This window comes from Macaca thibetana, chromosome 5 (assembly GCF_024542745.1).
Source record: "Macaca thibetana thibetana isolate TM-01 chromosome 5, ASM2454274v1, whole genome shotgun sequence".
Classification (NCBI taxonomy): domain Eukaryota; kingdom Metazoa; phylum Chordata; class Mammalia; order Primates; family Cercopithecidae; genus Macaca; species Macaca thibetana.
In genome coordinates, this window is record NC_065582.1 from 50174723 (window position 1) to 50197911 (window position 23189).

Consider the following 23189-nt stretch of genomic DNA (forward strand, 5'->3'; position numbering starts at 1 on the left):
CACTTGGACTCCAAAGTCTAGGATTCTTCTATGCTATACTAAACTCCAGATGATTAAAAAGCCAAATGTAGGTCGGCATGGTGGCTCATACCTGTAATCCCAGCACTTTGGGAGGCCGAGGTGGGCGAATCACCAGGAGTTCGAGACCAGCCCGACCAACATGGAGAAACCCCGTCTCTACTAAAAATACAAAAATTAGCCGGGAGTGGTGGCGCATGACTGTAATCTCAGCTACTCAGGAGGCTGAGGCAGGAGAATTGCTTGAAACCAGGAGGCGGAGGTTGCAGTGAGCCAAGATTGTACTGCACTCCAGCCTGGGTGAAAAGAGTGAAACTCCATCTCAAAAATAAATATTAAACTTTATCATGAAGCATTAGAAGTACTACCTCTATAGAAAAAAAGGCAGCAAGTACACTTTTGTTCCTACTAATCACCACTGTTTTAGTAACTCTAACCAGACCAGAAGACATAGGGGGAAAGGTATAAATACTGAAAGAAATAAAAGTACTGCCATTTACAGATTAACATAATGGCCTACATAGAAAATTTTCAAAAATCAACTGAAAAATGAATCAACCTAGTATCAGAAACCTTCTGGAAGACAAGCTAATTCTACCATGTATGCATAAGCAAAAATCTGCATGTAAAAACACGAAAATTCTAAAGACAGTGTTAGATTGAGAAAAATGTATCATAACAACAGAAACCTATCTGTACTGATGTCAATACCATGTAGTTTTAATCGTATCATGTTAGACCAAGAAACCATGCCTATGACCTACTAAATTATTTTTCCAAAATTTATTATGATAAAGGTAGCATTTGAAGTCAGTGGGGAATAGAAAAACCTATTCAATAAATATTACTGAGAAGTTAGCAGTCTATTTTGGGGAAGAAGGGAGGTGGCAAGCCACCCTCCACCTTACAAAGTATATAAAAATTAACTCCAAATGTTTAAAGAGCCAAATCTAAAAGTTGCAAAGCAGACGTATTAGAAGAAAAACACAGAAGATATTCATAAATATATTTTAAATTTTTAAGTAGAAAAAGCCTTTCTAAGCAAGACCTAGAAGCCACAAAAAAGACTAAGTATTAAAAATTAAAAATTATATATAATGAAAGATACTATTCTTAAAGGATAAAACCTAAGTGAAAAAAAGAAAATATATAATCCACTCCATTAAAAATCTAGAAATTGGCCAAACATAGTGGCTTATGCCTATAATCCCAATAATTTGGGAGGCCAAGGCAGGAGAATCACTTGAGCCAAGGGGTTCAAGACAAGCCTCGGCAACATGGCAAGACCATGTCTCTACAAAAATAAATTAGCTGGGTGCAGTGGCATGCACCTGTAGTCCCAGCTACTCAGGAGGCTGAGGTGGGAGGATTGCCTGAGCCCAGGAGCTCAAGGCTTCAGTGAGCTATGATAACATTAGTGGACTCCAGACTGGGAAATAGTATGAGATCCTGTCTCAAACAAAACAAAACAAACAAACAAAATATATAAATTGTAAACTAGATATTTTGCCCAACATACAAAAATGTAAAGGAACAGTAATTTTCAGAGCTGGCAATAATGTAAAATAAAAGAAAATCTCAATATCCATGTTGGTGGTAATAAAAACTGATGAACCCTTTATCTCAAATTCTCATACTTTTCAATCCACCAATTTCCGCTTTTAATAATCCATGCTAAATAAATATGCACATAATTATGTACAAGGACATTTACTATAGTACTATAATGGTGAAAAAATTCACATAGATTCCTAAATAGTCATTAAAATGTTAACAGTGAAAATAATAATTATGATATGCAGACATGGAGCAATACTATTAAATGGGGTAAAAAGTCCAAATTGCAGAACACTGAGTATGATATAAACCCAATTGTGGACTAAAGAAAAATAAACAAGAAACCCTGCAAAGAACCATCCTGAAATGCATGTGTATATGTACACACAGAACTCTGGAAACTTTGGCTGTGCATAAAGGGAACTGGTCCTTTCACAGGGATAATTGCTGGAATGAATAATGGGTGGGAGAAAAGTGAAAGGGGATCTTCATATTTGCTAAGTATATTTCTGTATTAATAGTCTCAGCTTTGAAAAGTTAATTGTGTATTATTTGTATAATTTGAAGAAGAGAAGGAAGGAGGCAGAAGAATAAAAAGAAAGAAAAACAAAAGAAGCCAGAGGGTCATAGCTCTCAACTTCAACTGTAAATTGTCCAGCAGATTCTTCTTACTGGTGTTTTCTTTTAAGTTGAAGCAACACCAACAGGTAGAAAGAGATTCAAGTGGTATCTGTACAAAGGCCTCAGTATGTGACCTTAGAAATTTCTGAACTGTCCGTAGGCAACAAGAAGTAAAAATTAATGACAAATTAGCAAAATAATTCAAAAGCTCTTTAGCAGAAGGAAGGATATAGAAATTAGCCAATCATATCCTCAAAAAATAAGCTCAGAAGAAAAAAAAAATCTAGCACAGTTTTTATACAACATTTTTGCCATGAGTAAGTCACAAAATTTATATTTTTCTACATATGAGATCACTCATTCTCAGGTTCTTCCCCAAATAACTGTCTAAGGAAGACTTCTCCCTAGTCATTCTGATGCCCTGCTATAAAAATAGCACATTAAAAATGGGTCAAATGATAAGTCACTGTGCAATTTTCCTAGCTTTATCCCAAGCTGGTTTTTAATGTTCAAGCAATATTCATTTTTAGTAGGTTAATTATAAATTACTATTAAAAAAGGAATAGGCCGGGAACAGTGGCTCATGCCTGTAATCCCAGCACTTAAGAGGCCAATCCCAGCACTCTGTGGGGCCAAGGTGGGCGGATCACTTGAGGTCAGGGGTTCGAGACTAGCCTGGACAACATGGTGAAACCCTGTCTCCACTAAAAACACAAACTTAGCCAGGCGTGGTGGTGGGCACCTGTAATCCCAGCTACTCGGGAGGCTGAGGCAGGAGAATCGCTTGAACGTGGGAGGTTGCAGTGAGCCGAGATCATGCACTGCACTCCAGCATGGGAAACAGAGCGAGACTCCATTTCAAAAAAATAACTAGTAATACTAATAGCCAACACTAATGTAGAATTATAATACTAATTATACAATTAGCAATCTAGTACCTGTAAAATAGTTAGCAATTTATAATTTTGGGTAAACCAGATATTAAATGTAAAACTCATGATATGCAAACTTCTTAAATGCTAATGAATAACTGCAAATTAAATTCTTGTTTAACTTTGGAAGCATAAAAGTAAACATTTTTCTTTTGTTGTTTAGAGAACCCTGTATATCTTCCCACGTGGTGCTCAAGAAAAATATATATTACTGAAAAACATAAATACACATAGACACACCAGAGCACAAGAAGAACTCTGAATATTATACCTGTATCAGCTTCGTGTTCTTTATTCTCATCTGTAAGGGGGTTGTCATGAAGCTTCAAATAGATTTCTATAGCAATTCTTGCTGCCTTGAAGTAAAATGGATGCTGTCGAAGTACATCTTCTAGTTTTAATAAGTCCACATATGATCTAAGGGTAATCTTCCTCATACAGTATGTATGAAAGTCAAACTGGTCATCAGTGATTTCTATAAAATGCTAACAAAATTATCTTTTTGTTATTATACCGAAGTACAGCAATGGCTAAGAAAACTATAAAATCGAAGGCTTGGAATACTTGTTACTTTGGCATGAAAAAACTAGTAAAATTAAAAAAAAAAAATTACAATTATTCAACAGGAATATTTTGCATTTCAAATAAGCAAATACAGTTAGCTATCGTCTAGCACAGGATATGGCATACTGAAGGCATTGAATCATTTGTTGAAAAAGGAAGCTTTAAAACTATATTTATTCATTATCCCTTCCTTAATTATACTTAAAGCTGCTGTGACATCAAACATAATTTATTAACATACATAGTAGTGCAAGAAAGTAGATTCACATGTTAAACATTGAGTTTTTATATTTAGAATAATTTGCAAAGGATTACAATATGTATTTGGTAATTTTTTTTGAGGACACAAATCTGAATCCTATGCAATGTGATGCTGGTATGTGGGAAAAAATCAATTAGCAAGTAAGTCAAGCAATCAGGAACCTGATGCATTTCAACTAAGCTTTGGTATTCTATACTTGACAATATTACAAATGTGAAATTAGTTATATAAACTATGTTTATCTTTGTAAAACACAAAAAAGAAAAACCAACCACTAGTCATGGAAATGAGTCAGAAGTGAAGAGGATTAAGAAAACAATTTTATCAAAAAGCATGAAATTACATATGCTATAGAAGAAATACTGTGAAAAGTCTTCAACTTTTATATCTTACCAAGGGTATATGGCATCATCAATAAACTCTACAATGAACAGGATCCTAGGAGTAATTTAATCAGCTGTGTATGTACTACTAAAGCAGCAGCAGCAATTTGAAAGGTTCAAAAATCAATAAAAACATAGCCAAGATACAAAATTTCTACCAAGTTTTTTTAAAAAGCTTTTTTTTTTTTTTTTTTAAAAAAAGAATTCTTACAGAAAGATAATAGAGACCCTGGCTGAAAATGTAGTCTATATTTCCATTATGAAAACTGAAAAAAGTGAATACTGATTTTAAAAAGCACCTACTATGAATTATAAAGAGGTAGAAGAGAAAAAAACTATGAAATTTGTCCAAAACCATCAACAGAATAAAACGAGAAAACGTTTATGTAAAAGGTACTTACTCTCTCAATCTCATGACATTTCTTAAGTGCTTCACCAAATTTATTCATTGCTTTATAAGCCTGGGCACATTCTGTTTGGAACCACATGCACTGCATTTCATTCAAATTCTCTACCGCTGATGTTCCTTCCTATACAAAAATTAAGTATTTTCAAGATCATTTTTTATCAAAGACATTCTACCACAGAATTTTAAAAAACAAACAAAGATGTTCCGCTGATTTGGACTCTCAAAAAAAATTTTTAAAACATTCTTAAAGAATAGTTAACATGGGAAAGCAACTGAAATTCTCTAACCACTAAAAATAATTTGTAGTTTCACGAGTGATTAAACAAAAGGTCTACATAACTGAGGGTAGCGATTAGTACAAGAAAAAGAACACCACCACATAGCAGGTATTCAATAAATATTAGTTCCCTTGACCCCTAAAAAATTCATCTGAACATACATCAATATAAACCAGTTTAAAAGTCCACTGTACAATCCTCTAAAAGGAAAATCCTCTGTACCAATGTCAACTCCAGTGTCTTCTGATATAACGATTTAATTAAAATCCTGGCTATTTTGGTGTCGAAAATATTAAAGATAAACTTTGAAAAATAAGCATGGTACACAAGTATGAACTGGCTCGTGTCTTCTTTATTCATAATTAAGAACACTAGTTGTACAAACCCTTGTAAACTTTGAGCACATTTCTTCAGCTTCTTTAATTAGGTTGGCTTTTAGCATGTATTTTGCACATTTGGAGTTGATAAATCTGTCTGCTGTGTCTAAGGCCTGGGCCTCATCCATCCACCTTGCAGCTTCTTTAATATTTCCAGCGTGCTTACAAGGTACAAAAGCAAAATAAACCGGTTAATATGCTAAGTTTACTGTGCAGGTAATTCATTATCTGTTGATAAATAATTTAAAAACAAATGAAAGTAAAGGCATTCTTGTGACTCTCAGATGTTAATCAATATAAAATAATGCATTCTTCCATAATATAAGTTCTGATTCCTTTTTCCAGCCTTCTAGAATTTAAGCTGACAGTTAAGACTTATTTTAATAGTTTTGTCTACTGTTAATATCGCCATTGCCTAAAACTGCCTGGCACATAGTAAAAATACTCAAAAATAATTGTTAAAGAATAAATAAGGCTGGGGGCCGTAGCTTGCTCCTATAATCCCAGCACTTTGGGAGGTCGAGGCGGGTGGATCATCTGAGATCAGGAATTCGAGTCCAGCCTGGCCAACATGGTGAAAACCCATCTCTACTAAAAATACAAAAGTAAACCAAGGGTGGTGGCGCATGCCTGTAATCCCAGCTACTTGGAAGGCTGAGGCAGGAGAATCACTTGAACCCAGGAGGTGCAGGTTGCAGTGAGCTGAGATTGTGCCACTGCACTCTAGCCTGGGCGACAGTGAGACTCCATCTCAATAAAAAAGAATAAATAATAATAGAAACCTTTTTTTTTTTTTTGAGATGGGAGTCTCACTCTGTCACCCAGACCGGAGTGCAGTGGCGCAATCTTGGCTCACTGCAACCTCCGCCTCCGGATTCAAGCAATTCTCCTGCCTCAACCTACCAAGTAGCTGGGATTACAGGCATGCGCCACCACGCCCGGCTAATTTTTGTATTTTTAGTAGAGACGCGGTTTCACCATATTTGGCCAAGCTAGTCTTGAACTCCCGACCTTGTGATCCACCCACTTTGGCCTCCAAAAGTGCTGGGATTACAGACATGAGCCATAGCTCCCAGCCAATAATATAAATCTTTGAATCAAAACATAATTAAATGTGAAAGTCATAAAAGGCATGGCCAAATCTCTAAGCTAAAGGGACCATGGAAACATTACTGATTAGGACCATTAGTAGACATTCCCCAATGTTTCTCATTCTAAGTTACCTAACTAGTCCATCTGGCAAAGCCTCAAAACTAATGAGCCATAATCTAATTTTAAAAAGTGCTTCTTGGCACATGTATACCTATGTAACAAACCTGCACGTTGTGCACATGTACCCTAGAACTTAAAGTATAATTTTTAAAAAATCTAAAAATAAAAAAATTAATAATAATAAATAAATAAATAAATAAAAAATAAAAAGTGCTTGTTTAGCCAGATGCGGGGGCTCATGCCTATAATCTCAGCACTTTGGGAGGCCAAAACAGGTGGATCACTTTAGGCTGGGAGTTCAACACCAGCCTAGCCAACATGGCGAAACTCCGTCTCTACAAATAACACAAAAATTAGCTGGGCATGGTGGTGCATGCCTATAATCCCAGCTACCACTCCGGAGGCTGAGGCATGAGAATCACTTCACCTGGGAGGCAGACATTGCAGGGAGCTGAGATTGCGCTACTGCACTCTAGCCTGGGTGATACAGCAAGACTCTCTCTCTCAAAAAAAAAAAAAAAACTTCTTAAGTATTACTTAATTTCATTATTTTCTTGCTAAATAAATTACTGGTTTATTGTCAGTCCCTCAAGACCTTTCATTACTAAATTTTATTTTCAGTAAGACAGAGAAAAGCCAACATTACTTTAAGATGGTGCTAAAATATATGACTAAAAATTCTCAAGCAAGGCCCAGGAGTTGAGAAGTCAAAAGAGATAACTTGTAGAATTCACAATAGAATCTTCACAGTTTCACCTCATTAACATTGACAGATACTGATATGTTACCATACTCAAATGTTAATAGAAATATACATTTCACAGCAAACAAAATTTCTTTTGGATTACCTATATACTCTTACTCTCCAAACCCAAGAGAATTACCAGATACATGTGAATACATATACATTAATGTATGTACGTAAGTATGCGTGTGTATACGGATATAGATAAATGACCAAATTAGCATGACCATGACAAGTCTCAAAGTAACTGGACTGAGAAATGTACTAAACTTGTTATTTTGTGTTTTTTGAGTTATCAAATGTCACTTTTCCTACATTTAGAATGTATAAAATAGAGAGAAAAAATTCATGACAAGTCCTATTACCTCATAAGAAAACAGAACAAAAGATTTTTACCTTATAGATTTTAGCTTTCACGAGAAACAGTTCTATTAATGTAGGTGTACTTTCAATAGCAGTATTTATGTACTCCAGAGCAATAGATGGCTGACCAATTTTGTCATAATGTTGTGCCAAGTAGTACTGGACCCAAAGTAATGTGGTTGGTGGTTCCTCCTTTCCATCATCTTAGGAGAAGAGGGAGAGAGGGAAAAGAAACCAAGGTGAGGCATTACATATATTAAGAGCACCCCCCAAAATGGTTCCTATGTTTATTAATAAGGGAGGTACTATGAAAGGAGTTTATTTGTATCTAGCTATAAAACTCCCCCTAAGTTTATAAGATCTTTGGAAAAGTCTGTATTTTCTTTTCTGTATCCTTACAACCCCTAGCACAATCCCTTGCATATAATAACTTCACGGAACAAACATGGGAGATAAATAAGGTCTAACTACCTAGAAAGAAAACTGAAACAGGTAGAGGGGAGACAAGCTGTACTAGAACTATGAGAGCATACTGATCAGGATGTTATTTACAAAATGGGAAAAATTAAAAATGTTCTCCATTTATATGAGGTTAAAAAAAAAAAAAGCCCTGGCTGTTTAATTGAGTTTCTAGCTAATGCACCAAACTGTATATAAATATACTTGTAATGTGGTTATTTTGAATTTGGTGATTATATTCTTAATATATTTTAATATGCTAAATATGCAAAGATGCATAATTTAAGTCAAATAAAAACTATACCCCAAAAATGGGATGACAAGCAAAAAAATTTTTATATTTTAGTTCATGATTTAATTTTAATATACTCACAAGAAAATGTGTAAGTTAAATATACAACCCACACATTAAAAAATTCTTTTTAAATACAAATTTCTAAAATCTGAGAACTGATACGTGCTTTCAAAGAAAGCAATAGATTGCTGTTTTTTAAAATTTTTCCTAGTGAAAGCAGGATGGCTCAGTGGACAAATAATAGGAGTGGAACTCACCAACTCCTCATCTGATAGATCTGCAACAAAAGTGCTGCATATTCTTGGGCATGTCATTGAACCTCTTCCACATTTGTAAAATATGTAGGAAAATGCTGATAATCAAAGGAACATTATGATGATTAACCAATGAAATCATAGGAAAAAGTACTATTAAATTAATCTGAGACCTAGAAACAATGACCAACCCAATAGCAATATGCACCCAGGGTCCCATACTGGGCTTTCCCACTACAGGAACCAGAACTCCTAGGAAAAACAATTGATTCCAGATCTGCAGTGGCAGCGATAAACTGGAATATCTTGTCTTATTAACACCCAAGAAGTTATCAACTACTACTATGGTATGTAAAGAATAGGACCATTTGAGATTTGTAATGTGGTTATTTAGAATTTGGTAATTATATTCTTAACATATTTTAATATCATGCTGAATATGCAACATTCAAATATGCTTAAATCCATGAATTCATAATACTTTTAAAAAATGTATTTGCTGTCTTTGAAGGATGCTATTGAACCAACAATTCATTATTTTGAAAACTCGTAAAGAAATTTTAAAAAGCAGGGAGCGGGGAGAAAAAATCCATTTATCATGCTTTCCTATGCAAACTGAAACATTGTGTAAGCACATAATAGAGCAAGAAAATTTTCTCTTTTAAAATAATAAAAAATTATAGAGTATCACCAGTCGGTAATTCTTAACAGTTGCTAACATATAAAACAAACACTGTATGCCTACTAATATGAGGAATGGAATTTATTTTATTTAATTTTTTAAAATTTTAATTAGCCACTGTGCTACTGGCTGCCATACTAGCAACAATCTTCTACATCGAACTACCAGTTTATAGGAAATTCAGAGGGCAAGGAATAATGTGTTAAGCAACACATAGGGTACAATCAGCAAACTCTAGACTGGGAAAACTGAAAAAAAAAAATTTCTTCAACAAATAAATTGCAGGAAAACGGATAGGGCAGAAACCCACAGATAAAAAGAGTTTAAGAGACACATCAACCAAATTCAAAGTACACATCTTATCTGGAGCTTCATTAAAACAAACTTCAAAAACAGAAAGGCAAAAAAAAATTGACATTCATAACATAACTGGAAATGTGAACATGGACTGAATAGGTATGATTAAGAAAGTATTAATTTTTGTCAGGCACAGTGGCTCATGCCTATAATCGCGGCACTTTGGGAGGCCAAAGCAGGCAGATCACTTGAGGTCAGGAGTTCGAGACCAGCCTGGCCTGGCCAATACGGTGAGACCCCGTCTCTACCAAAAATACAAAAATTAGCCGGGCGTGGTGGCGGGCACCTGTCCCAGCTACTCGGGAGGCTGAGGCAGAAGAATCACTTGCACCTGGGAGGCGGAGGCTGCAGTGAACTGAGATCGTGCCACTGTACGACAGAGCAAGACTCCATTTCAAAAAAAAAAAAAAAGTATTAATTTTCAGGTATGAGAATGGTATTAGGTTACATTTTAGGTTAAGTCCTTCTCTTTAGACATACTGAAATATCCATAGATAAAATGATGTGATGTTTGGAATCTGCTTCAGAATAATATGAGAGTCGAGAAAAGTAGGAGAGGCTATAAATAAATTCAATCATGAATTAAAAATTATTGAAGCTGAGTGCTGGGTAAAGAGAGGATCATTATACTGTTGCATTTGATTTTGTAGATGTTTTTAAATTTTTACATAACATTCTTTTCAATAAACTAATGTGAGGTGGGACACAGTGGCCCAAGCCTATAATCTCAACACTTTAAGAGGCCAATGCAAGAAGATCACTTGAGCCCAGGAGTTTGAGACCAGCCTGGGCAACAAAGTGAGACTCTATGTCTACAAAGAATTTAAAAATTAGCCTGGCATGATGGTGCATGCCTGTGGTCCCAGCTACACAGAGGGCAGAGGCAGGAGGATCGCCTGAGCCCAGGAGGTCGAGGCTGCAGTGAGCTGTGTTCACACCACTGCACTCCAACCTGGGGAAGAGAGCAAGATCGCGTCTCAAAAAAAAACCCAAAACACAAAAAACAAAGATAATGTAATTCTCTTCTAACCAAGTATCATCACACAATGTGCAAATTAATGGATGTCCCTCTTAAAGGGAAAAAAATTTAATGCACTATGCTTCCTGCCTAAGTAATAATACTGACCTTCTGATTAAGAATTTCACAATGTATTAAAATTTTCAAGATGTTTTTAAAACATAAAACTTGAGGACTTACCATTGGGGTTAAATAACCGGCAGCTTTTTAGAGAAGTTTCATAACCTACTACTAACTCTTCTATGATTGCCACCTAGAGTACAAACACACAAACACACTTTAATAGAAAAAATACACAGTTACTATTCTTATGCAAAATGTGTTATTTTCTACTAAAACACTAAATAAACACTCCAACACACACACCCTCCTTTATTAAATATCTTAACCTCTAGATACAAATTTTAAAATACATCATACTTTTGCACAGGTGTGCATTAAGATGTAATTTTATAAAAGCTTATTGGTTACTCCTTTTCAGCTGAACCAGAAATCAGAAAAAGAGTTGGACAAAGACAGGCAATATTGTGGATGATCTATATCTTGATTCTTTTATCAAAGTTTGTATAAATGAACACCCACAATAAACATTTGCAGTTAAGAATTAAATGCTCTGTGAAAAGAGAAATTGTCTAAGTAGATGACAGTAATCAACTTTCAATTTCACAATCCAGGGTAAAACATTAGCAAAACTCAAAAAATACTTTGAGAGTTTGTGAGGTCCAGGAGAATGAGTGGCCATCCACAGTTAAGTTGAATGACCTCAACTTAACTGACTCAACAGACTAATAACACCTCTCCCCAAAACCTCAGTAAATTGTGAGGACTACTCACAACTGCAGCTAGGTTATTCTGGTGCACCCATGTTCCCTACTACAAGTTGAGCTACATGCCTACTAAAACTGTTTTGTTTTCTCAAATCTCCTTGCATCAGTTGCATTTATTATCCTAATGGCAGAATTCAGTATTGTGTAAACTTAAGATATGAGAATGAAAACGACTGTTCCCTAAGTTGAATACCAAGGAAAGACTAAAAAGATAAGTTAGGTATTTTTAACCAGTTTAGATCTAAATAAAAATACCGTAAGTAGAAGAAAATCATAAAAATATAGGATTCTATACATAAGACCACTTCATAAGCATCAAAGTCTGACTCTTTCAAAACTGGAAACAAAAGATCCTACTTGGCCACGCATGGTGGCTCACATCTGTAATCCCAACACTTTGGGAGGCCAAGATGGGTGGATCGCCTGAGGTCAAGAGTTCAAGACCAGCCTGGCCAACATGGTCAAACCCCATCTCTACTAAAAATACAAAAATTAGCCTGGTATGGTGGCACGTGCCTGTAATCCCAGCTACTCGGGAGGTTGAGGCAGGAGAATCACCTGAACCCAGGAGGCGGAGGTTGCAGTGAGCCGAGATCACGCCATTGCACTCCAGCCTGGGCTACAAGAGCAAAACTCCGTCTCAAAAAAAAAAAAAAAAGATATTTTATGGATGTGATTTATGCAAGAAAAAAAAAGTGAAAGAGCAATAAAAAAGGCCCATACATTGAGTCTCCAACAAAAGACTGGCAAATAAATGCACATTATGTAATTCTGGTTAAAGTGTTTCTTATGTCTCATTTGTTCCATCTTTGACTCTTCAATGTAACTGATTTTTTAGAATCCAACCAATATGTATTGATGACACTGTACTTATAAGCAAAATAGTCTAAATTAAGATTAAAATACCCTTGGCCGGGCACTGTGGCTCACGCTCGTAATCCCAGCACTTTGGGAGGCCGAGGTGGGCAGATCATTTGAGGTCAGGAGCTGGCCAACATGGTGAAACCCTGTCTCCATTAAAAATACAAAAATTAGCCAGGCATGGTAGTACACGCCTGTGATTCCAGCTAGTTGGGAGGCTGAGGCACAAGAATTGCTTGAATCCAGGAGGCAGAGGTTGCAGTGGGCCGAGGTCATGCCACTGCACTCCAGATTGGGTGACAGAGCAAGACTCAGTCTCAAAACAGAAAAAAGTTAAAATAACCTCTAAATAAGCATTCTGAATATTATTAACATGTAGCTGAAAGAGTAAGCTGACTTACTAGAACATCAAAAAAACTCTTCTGAACAGAACTTTTTGTCTATCAAATTTAAAATGGAGAAAGATGACTAAGCTAAAACTTAAAAAAAAAACAAAAACAAAAACAAAAAAAAAACCTCTGGCTTCTGACTATGAACAGGACTAAAGAAAATGGTGAAGAAATCATTACCTTATCAACTTTTCATAACCTACAGTGACTCATTAAAAGTTTATAGCAGAAAGGAAACAGAAAACAAGAAATAAGTCACTGTCTAAAGAAAAAAAAAAAGGATGAAATGGAAAAAAGAGGAATCAGAAGCATTTAAATTGCAAACTGGGAAGACTGACACGAGATTCATGAAACATGTACTACTGTGCACAGATAATCGAGAATCAATAATTCCAAATACCGAGCAAAGAAATGGTAGCCAAAAGAAAATACCATATTACACTTTACCTTTTCTTTGTCTTTGTATAATGATCTTAAAGTATTGAAGACTGGTGGGCAACCCTTGCTGAAATTCATCCTTAGGAACTTATCCAAACATTCTTTAAACTTCTCACCTTGGAACAGAAAAATCCTTTGGGCTTATATTTATCAAATAATTACTTACATTTACCAAAGTATTTACTTACATTTACCAACTTACATTTAGTAGAGTTGTTAGACAACTCTAACAATGTATAGCTTAAACTTAATATGCATACTCATACTTAAAACCAAGAAAAGAAACTTTAAATCATAAAAGCATTTTTATTCCTTTGAAATTATTCTCACTTACCAGATAAAAAGTTTAATGGCAGCCTTCTTGGCACCAGTCCCCTGGGATACTTAGTCCAGGCCTCCTCGTAAATTTTCAGCCTTTCTAACATATTAGCTGCAGACAAAGAAAAATTCTTTGTTATATGTAATTATAAACTGCATTTTTTTTTTCTGGAAAATTACGAACTTCTCAAAATATATTAAAATTTTAATATTTAAAAGAAAATTGGAATTATTCGTAATCTTATACCTACTATTTCAACAATTATTTTAGACTATTTCTTTTCAATTTTTTTTTATCTTAAGTACATAATTATCTTTATCCTGTTCTGCTTTAGGTAGGCTTTTAAAACCTGAGAACTTCTTTAGTTCTGAAAAAGCCTCGGTTATGATGTTTCCATATTTTGCTGCTTCTCCTACCATTCTCCTTAGCTTTTCCCCTCTAACTCCTCTCCTCTGATTTTGGTCGTGGCTTCTCTTCCATTCTATTAAAATTTTTATTTCAGTAAGTAGGTTTTTCATTTCAGATTCCTAATTGGTACTACTCCTAACTATTCATGTTTCATGGCAGCAATTACCTCTATCTTAGATTCCTCCATCATCTCTACTCTTCCTTTTGCAGACAGTGGTGATTACCATTCCTTGCTGGTGTTCCTAAAACAATCTGAGAATCTTTGTTACAAAGTAATCTGCAACAAGAGGTTTCTCTTGTATATTTCAATGGCTCACAACCAGCCTTGAAGGAAACAAATCAGATCACCTCTGCTGAGAATCCTGCCTATTTGTTTCTGGGCCTGTTCCCAAAAGTGGATCCCATTTATGGGACAGAGTGACTGGGGGAGCACAGAGAGTCTGAATCCAAGTTTGCCTGACAGAAATTTAACCCCTCTTCCCACAAAGGAACAGTGATGCTCATTCAGCCTGGCTACATTTATGTGACCCTGGCAAGTCACTTTGATGCAGCCACAGCTTACCACAGAGCTTATTCTTGCTTTTAAGAATATATCTCCATTTCTGTCCATGGAAATTTTCTTTAAGAGACAGAGTCTCACACCATGTTGCCCATGCTGAGCTCAAACTCCTGGGCTCAAGCAATCCTCCCACCTCGGCCTCCCAAAGTGCTGTGATCATAAGTGTGAGCCCCTACACTTGGCCTCCTTTCATGTTTTTGATGCTACTATGCATTTGTGAATTTTTTTCTAAAGTTGCTGCTAAATTATTTTCTCAACCATTCTATAAATCTGTAGAAGAAAGGTTTCGGAACATGCTCAATCTGTCATATTAAATAGAAGTTTGCAAGTGTACTTTTGTATTCAGACTTTTTTTTTTTTTTTTGAGACACAGTCTCGCTCTGTTGCCCAGGCTGGAATGCAGTGGCACTATGTTGGCTCACTGCAACCTCCGCCTCCTGGGTTCAAGCAGTTCTCGTGCCTCAGCCTCCCAAGTAGCTGAGACTACAGGCATATGTCACCACGCCAGGCTAATTTTTTGTATTTTAGTAGAGACGGGGTTTCACCATGTTGTCCAGGCTGGTCTCGAACTCCTGAGCTCAGGCAATCCATCCACCTCGGCCTCCCAAAGTGCTGGGATCACAGGCAGGAGCCACTGCACCTGGCCTGTATTCAGATTTTGAATCAATTCTTAACCACTATTATTCTAGTTGTACTTTTCAATGAGTAAATAAAATATATATTAACAAAAGAAACAATAAAACTTTGTAAGTTTTAAACAATACTACCTGGCTTAAGTGCTTTTTCTAAGCCTTTGTAATAGGCCCAGTTTTCAGGATTTCTCTCTTGCAATCCTCTGTAAACATCTGCAGCATCTTCCAAACGACATAGTTGCAACAGAAGTTCCCCTGATTAAAAATAGAAAAAAAAATTAAATATCTGAGAAAACCTTCTAATTAGAATTTTAACTTTTCCTCAAATGTTCTCTTAAAATCTTATTATAAATCAATGCTGCTAAGTAGATGGACCTGGTATCCTCCTGAGTTCCCAGTTCCTTTAAGATCATTTACCAAGTTATTTTATCGTCTCCTTCCTTTTTTGAAGTTCACATTATTTAGAAATGCCATCCTCTTCACATCCTCAATTTATTCAGAAAATCTGTCCAATGCCAGGCCAGTTTCTCACATTCACTGAACACACTGTCACCAAGCCATCTTCTACTGCTCAATTATTCCTGATACCATATGGAACAACTTCAGCATCCAAATTAATGACTCAATCCAATATCCTAACCTTATGATCCCTTAATCAGCTACAAAACAATTTTGCCGTAGCAATCCTTAATCTGGTCACATTCAAAACCACCTAGACTTTACCTTTTAATGTCTTCCAAGAAGCAAATAAGCACCCTATTTTAAGCTTAATTGCTTTTCTTTCTTTTTGTCTCACTAATCCTACTATTCAACTTCAGAGAAAAAACTATCAGCCTAACAGCAACTTGCAAACTCACTGTTTGCCTTCCCTGGGCTGCATGACCCATCACATCCCTGAATGATATTAGCAGCCCCAATTATCAAAAATCAATCTTAAAACCTAGGCTCTTTTGTTTACTAATTTTAAAGCCCAGATCATCCCAACTGTTTACTTGCTCCACACATTCTCATGGAAGGAAACAAACCAGATGAACAGAGACAGTGGTTTCACTATTATATATGAACTCCAAAGCCATATAAGCTTCAACTATTCAGGATTCCTTTTCTCTATCCTTAATGTGCTTCCCTTCATCCAAGGTATTATTTTTAAGCCACTATTTCACCCTTGCATCCTTCACTCTCTGTTGCATCTTTCGCTCTCATTTGATAATAAAAATGAACACTTATTGAGTACTTACCATGTGCCCATGACTATTTTTTCTTTGTGACACCGTCTAGCTCTGTCACCCTAGCTGGAGTGCAGTGGTGCGATCGATCATGGCTCACTGCAGCCTTGGCCTCCTAAAGCGATCCTACCACCTCAGCCTCCCTAGTAGCTGGAACTACAGGAATGTGCCACCATGCCTGGCTAATTTTTGTATGTTTTTTAGAGACGGTTTTTCGCCATGTTGTCCAGGCTGGTCTTGAGCTCCTAGACTCAAGTGATCCACCCACCTTGGCCTCCCAAAGTGCTGGGATTATAGTTGTGAGTCACCGTGCCCGGCCACCAGTGACTTTTAAACATTTCACATGCATTAATTAATTCAATCCTCAGAACTCTATGAGATAGATTACTATTAGTTTCATCACTTAAAAACTTAGAGGACTTAAGTAAACTTCCTAAGAGTCTTGCAGATAGTGATAGAGTTAGGATTTGAATCCAAGCAATTTATCTGAAAGAACAGATATACATTCATTCTTTCTTTTTGAAGACAGGATCTCATTCTGTCACCCAGACTGGAGTGCAGTGGTGCAACCCTGGCTCACTGCAGCCTCAACCACTTGGGCATAAGCAATCCTTCCACCTACCGCAGCCTCCTGAATAGCTGGGACTACAGATGTATGCCAACACATCCAGCTAATTTTTTATTTTTATTTTTTGTAGAGATGAGGCTTCCTTATGTTGCCCAGGCTGGTCTCGAACTCCTGGGCTCATGTGATCCTCTGGTCTCAGTCTCCCAAAGTGCTGGGATTACAGACATGAGCCACCATGCCTTACAAGCCCATATGCTTAGTATCTGTACCAGTGGTTCCCAACCAGGGGCAGTTTTACCAACATTTAGCAATGTCTGAAGACATTTTGTTTGTCTCAGTAAGGGTGTTGAGTACTACTGGCATCTAACGGGTATAAGCTAGGAGCGCTACGAAACATCCTACAATGCACAGAAGAGATCTTCACCCTCAACAACTCAGGTCCAAAATGTCAACATTGCCGAGGTTAACAAAGCCTGCACTATACTAACCAAAAGTCAACTTCATCAAAAACACTAAAAATAACCTGCAGCTGAGTACGATGGCTTACACCTGCAGTAGGAGGCTGGGGGTGGGGTTTGAGGGGAGGATCATTGGAGCCTTGTTCAAGTCCAGCCTGGGCAACACAGCAAGACCTCACCTCTAAAATAAAAAATAAAAATAACCTGCACCTTTACTCCCCTCTACACTACACCCATCCTCTTTTCCTTCCCTCTGTCTTCTACCTTTTCTGAGCAGGAGGAACTGGTGGTATAAGAATAAACAATAAAAAATTTTGCCTTGGCTGGGCACGGTGGCTCACAACTGTAATCCCAGCACTTTGGGAGGCTGAGGTGGGCAGATCATCTGAGGTTGGAAGTTCAAGACCAGCCTGACCAATATGGAGAAACCCCATCTCTACTGAAAATACAAAATTGGCCAGGCATGGGGGCGCATGCCTATAATCCCAGCGACTCAGGAGCTGAGGCATGAGAATCACTTAAACCCGGGAGGCGGAGGTTGCGGTGAGCCGAGATCGTGCCATTGCACTCCAACCTGGGAAACAAGAGTGAAACTCCGTCTCAAAAAAAACAAAATTTTTTTTTTTTGCCTAACTGTGCCCATTCATCCACTCTAAGAAGTTCCTGAGTGATCTTGACCATCTTATCTTCTCCCCAACTATCCCTACCAACAACACTGCCTTGAATTTCTGAAGATCGCTAGAATTTCCAAAGATTGAGTCTACCCTCACTTCCCTTCTATTCTCTTTATATACCCTGTCCCATTACCTAACTCAAAGTAGGTATTCAATACATATTTTGTGGAATGAGCTGATAGCCTTATTTCTCATGTCATGTAGAAAATGGAAGCAATTAGAAGGAACTCCAAAAATACCCATTACATCTACACATTTACTTGCCCGCCACTTATACTCCACCACCACTTGTTGATGTGGATGAACTATTCATGTTCTTACCTAAGATTAATCCTTCACATGACATCAATCTACCACATGACATCCTCTCTACTGTATCAAATATTCTATCTCTATTGGATCACTCCCCAGTCAGCACAAATACACACTATGAAAAAAACAAAAACAAACAAACAAAAAACTTCTTTTGAGCCTGCATCCCATTTCATCTACCAGCACCCCCATTTGTTTCCTTTACAGCAAAACTCCTCAACTGAGTCATGTATGCTTCCTATCTTCAGTTCCTCTACTCTCAATCTCTTTAAAATAGACTTCATGTTTGGGCTTTTACCATCCTTCTTCTAGAGGCTCAGAAAGTGCTTTTGTTAAGGTCACCAATGCCTTCTAAATTGCTAAAAATCCACTGGTCAGTTGTGAGTCCTTTATCTAATTTGATCTATCTGCCATTCTTCATCATTAATACAGTTATCAAAGGGATCAAATGAAACAATCTGTCATTTATTTCCATAAAGAAACTTGAGGCCCAAGCCTTGACCCTGGTCACAGAGCTACTTAGTGGCCAATGAGGCAAGTTTTTTCCAGACTTGTAATCTTTCCAGTAAGTCAGAAATTTCCCTCCTTTATGATTAACAGACTACTAAAGTATGACTACTTCAAATGAAAGAAGTTTGTCTTGGATCTGCAGTTCACAAGAGAGCTCCCTACAGAAGCCTTAGACTTCCAGTTGTTCTTGTCAGTAGCAATATCCTCTGATGAAAGTTCATCTGGCAAACAATGGCTATACCTATTATGCACATGGATGTATACTAAACTTTTCCAGTGTTCAACCTCAAGGTGAACCAAGGGAATTTGAAACCAGCAAACTTCAGTTCCCTAGACTAGCAAGGACAAAGCAGCATTTCAGAAGGTAATTTTTTTAAAAACTCACTTGTCCTTTCATTACTTGTTATTCTTCTTTCATTTTCTATAATCACACCCTCAACTTCTAAAACTGTTAAGACTCGTTTTTCTCAGCCCTCTGCTGAGTAGAATCTAACCCTTCTATCACAATCTACACATTATGAACCCAAATCTCTGCTCTCCCTTTCTTCCAGAATTCATATTCTTTTTATGTCATCAAAGACATTCAGATTAACCATAAAGATTCTCAGAAATATCCTATATGTATTTTAGTAAAGACTGATTCATCAATATATATTATTAGCAATACATCTGGCACACACTACATACACTGTAATTAATAAACTATTTCTAAGAAATGTAATCCTGTCTTATAAAACTAATTGTCTCTTATGTTTTGATTAAATTCCATAATATTTTTCATACAAAGATATTTTAAAGAATGTTATCAGTCATTTCATTCAACTACTTTTTATTGTTCACCATCAACTTTCTCCTCTATCTACAATATTGTTTAAATGTACATTTTCCCACATTACAAATTATTCAAAGTATATGAGTAAGAAATAGATTTTCTATCATCAAAAAGCTGAATTATATGAAATTGTCAGCAGCAACTAGATTTTTCAGCCTTGCTCTCTGTCGTATTTCAATATTAGAATTAATGACATTGTTTTAAAAATACCTTTGGTTTCTTCTACAGCAAGTTTATCACAAATCTGCTTTTCATAGGTACAAAGATGTTCCAAAGCTTCTCTATAGAGACCTGCTTCCCGAAGAACTTGATTCTGATATAAGAGTAGTTCACTATATTCATAATCCACCTTATCAGGGGATGTCTGCATATGGATATAAGGAATACTGACAGTAAGAATTTTATTTTCACATCAGAAAATTGTTCACAATACTCAAAAACATGTAAGAAGTCAAAGGATAACATCTGGTTGAAAAAACTAATTTCAAAAATATTCTTAAGTATCTGTCTATGGAGCAACTAAGTAAATAATGACAATATTAGGATATAACAGGTTGAAGAAAATAATAATCCACAAGTCCTTACATACAATAAACATGGGGAAGAAGGGAAAGCTCTTACTCAGCAGTAGAATACCAAATAATAAACCTACAAGGAATGACAAGAGTTAAGAGAATCACCATTTGCAACTATCATAGTAATAGTTGATTCACACAAGAATCATAATCAATGAATGCTAAAACTAGAGGGCGAAAGTTTGATGAGCAACAGACTCTTCAGTCTCAAATTGCATATTAAACACAAAGAGAGAAAAATAAGTTTACAGTTGCAAATACAACTTTCACCATGTAATCAAATGGAACAAACTGATGGCATGTGCCTCTTGATGTAACAAACTGAGAAGGACCCAACATCATTTATGTGGTTTCCTGCCAAAATTACAAGACTCTATCTAACAATGAGGAACCATCAGAAAAATCCAAACTGAGGGACATCCTACAAAAGCACAGCCTTCTTCAGAAATGTCTATGTCATAATACACAAAGGAAGTTTTCAAAACTGTTTCAGATTAAAAGAGGCTGAAGAGAAATGATAACTAAATGTAAGGTATGATTCTTAATTGGATCCTGCAATGAAATTAAATCGCTAGAAAGGCTATAACTAGGACAATTAGTAAATTTTGAATATGGGCTGGGGATAACAGTCTATCAATGTTAAATTTCCTAATTTTTATAATCTATCCATATAATACTATCTAGAGAACTGACAACTATACAGTTATTTTTAGAAAATACACACTAAAGCATTTAGGGGTAAAGGAGCATGATGTCTTCAATTACTCTCTAACGTTTAAGGAAGAGAATTAAAATAGATAAATAGATACACAGATTTTTTAAGTAAATGCACCAAATATTAACAATTAGTTTAGTATAAATGAACCCCTATGGAGAGTTCTTCGTGCTATTCTTGCAACTTTTCTTTAAGTTTGAAACTATTTCAAAATTAAATGTAAGCCAGACAATGCCCTTTTTTTTTTCAGTTATACTTAGAATCAGACTTAGTAAAATGGCTTCTAGTTATTATTACCTGTTGTGTTTTCCTAAATTCTTCTAAAATCTTTGCTGCCATTTCATAATCTTCTAATAAATGGTAAGCAATAGCATAACCAATCCATGATGCTCTTTGTGCAGGTCGAAGCTGAAGTAATTGGTATCTCGTTTCCTGGAAAATAATAAACACTTTTTCTTAGGTTTTCAGTAACAGCAATGCTCCTTTAATATTAGGCCAGGCGCAGTGGCTCACGCCTGTAATCCCAGCACTTTGGGAGGCTAAGGAGGGCGGATCACGAGGTCAAGAGATCGAGACCGTCCTGGCCAACATGGTGAAACCCCGTCTCTATCAAAAATACAAAGATTAGCTGGGCATAGTGGTGCACGCCTGTGATCCCAGCTACTCGGGAGGCTGAAGCAGGAGAATCACTTGAACCCAGGAGGCAGAGGCTGCAGTGAGCCAAGATGCGCCACTGCACTCCAGCCTGGCGACAGAGTGAGACTCCGTCTCAAAAGAAAAAGAAAAAGATCATATTAATTTATCCCACAACCCTAAGCATTTTACAACACAATGATGGGAACAATAATAGAAAATACTTCAAACATCCATATTGTGTAGCTTTATGGAGGCAAAGAAATATTTGTTAAGAACATAATGAAGCCTCCAAGCTAATCTTAGACATTTTTTAAACTTAAGACCAGATTTAAGTTTTTAAAACTTAAGACCAAACTTAAGATCCTTCTTACTTCTTGATCTGCTTACTCCAAGAAAAGAGACAGGATGGAAAGAACAGCACAAAGGAAAAATATTCAAAATTTTTTTTAAAAATTAAGTGTCCAACTACAGAGTTAAGATATATTTGGAGAAAAATTCAGCAGGTACTATCATATAAAAAGGAAAGAATAAGAAAGAGGAACTAAATAGATATAACACTAATTTAAGGGTTAAAACTGAAGCTACAAAAATATATTAGACTCAGAGCAGGTAGAAGGAAGAAACAAAACATTTGCTTTTGCCTGGTGTGGTGGCTCATGCCCGTAATCCTAGCACTTTGGGAGACTGAGGCAGGGCGGACTGCCTGCGCTCAGGAGTTCGAGACCAGCCTGAACAACATGGTGAAACCTCATCTCTACTAGAATATAAAAAATGAGCTGGGCATGGTGGCACATGGCTGTAGTCTCAGCTACTCAGGAGGCTGAGGCATGAGAACCGCTTGAACCCAGGAGGTGGAAGCTGCAGTGAGCACAGATCGTGCACTCCAGCCTGGGCAACAGAGTAAGACTTTAATGTCTCAAAACAAAACAAAAAAATTGAGGGCCAAGTAAATATTAAAGAGTTACACGTCAATACCAGACAAAAGCATTGTTTATTTGAGGAGTACTGATGTTAATTTTTTTTTTTTTTTTTTTTTTTTTTTTTTTTGTGACAAGAGTTTCGCTCTGTTACCCAGGCTGGAGTACAGTGGCACGATCTCGGCTCACTGCAACCTCTGCCTCCTAGGTCCATGCCATTCTCCTGCCTCAGCCTTCCGAGTAGCTGGGACTACAGGTGACCGCCACCACACCCGGCTAATTTTTTGTATTTTTAGTAGAGACAGGGTTTCACCGTGTTAGCCAGGATGGTCTCGATCTCTCGACCTCGTGATTCACTCGCCTCGGCCTCCCAAAGTGCTGGGATTACAGTCGTGAGCCACCGCGCCCGGCCTGATGTTAATTTGTATCAAATTAAGTCAATCCTACACAGTAGGCAAAATCTGCCTCACCATAAAATAATTTATTTTTAAAGATCTGATTATTCCAATCATAAACACAACCACTACGGTAGGAGGGAAAAAAGTTC

The 23189-nt window shown here is 36.7% G+C and overlaps 3 protein-coding genes across 24 annotated transcripts in view; 1 reads left to right on the top strand and 2 right to left on the bottom strand.

Annotated features, from left to right (window-relative positions):
* The window catches only part of NDUFC1 (NADH:ubiquinone oxidoreductase subunit C1), an 829703-nt gene that overhangs the window by 752555 nt on the left and 53959 nt on the right, over positions 1 to 23189 (top strand). The gene's annotated exons all lie outside the window — the stretch shown is intronic.
* RAB33B (RAB33B, member RAS oncogene family) overlaps positions 1 to 23189 on the bottom strand; it is a 312558-nt gene that overhangs the window by 114695 nt on the left and 174674 nt on the right. The gene's annotated exons all lie outside the window — the stretch shown is intronic.
* Positions 1 to 23189, bottom strand: part of NAA15 (N-alpha-acetyltransferase 15, NatA auxiliary subunit) — a 90688-nt gene that overhangs the window by 25356 nt on the left and 42143 nt on the right. For all 3 annotated transcript variants that reach the window (XM_050790215.1, XM_050790214.1, XM_050790216.1), the window contains 10 exons: positions 21387 to 21521; positions 20010 to 20163; positions 15355 to 15474; positions 13636 to 13731; positions 13311 to 13417; positions 10967 to 11039; positions 7755 to 7924; positions 5410 to 5562; positions 4739 to 4867; positions 3400 to 3613 (listed from right to left, as the gene is read on the bottom strand). In XM_050790215.1, the coding sequence (XP_050646172.1) occupies positions 3400 to 3613; positions 4739 to 4867; positions 5410 to 5562; positions 7755 to 7924; positions 10967 to 11039; positions 13311 to 13417; positions 13636 to 13731; positions 15355 to 15474; positions 20010 to 20163; positions 21387 to 21521 (1351 nt within the window). The remainder of the gene's footprint in view (positions 1 to 3399; positions 3614 to 4738; positions 4868 to 5409; positions 5563 to 7754; positions 7925 to 10966; positions 11040 to 13310; positions 13418 to 13635; positions 13732 to 15354; positions 15475 to 20009; positions 20164 to 21386; positions 21522 to 23189) is intronic.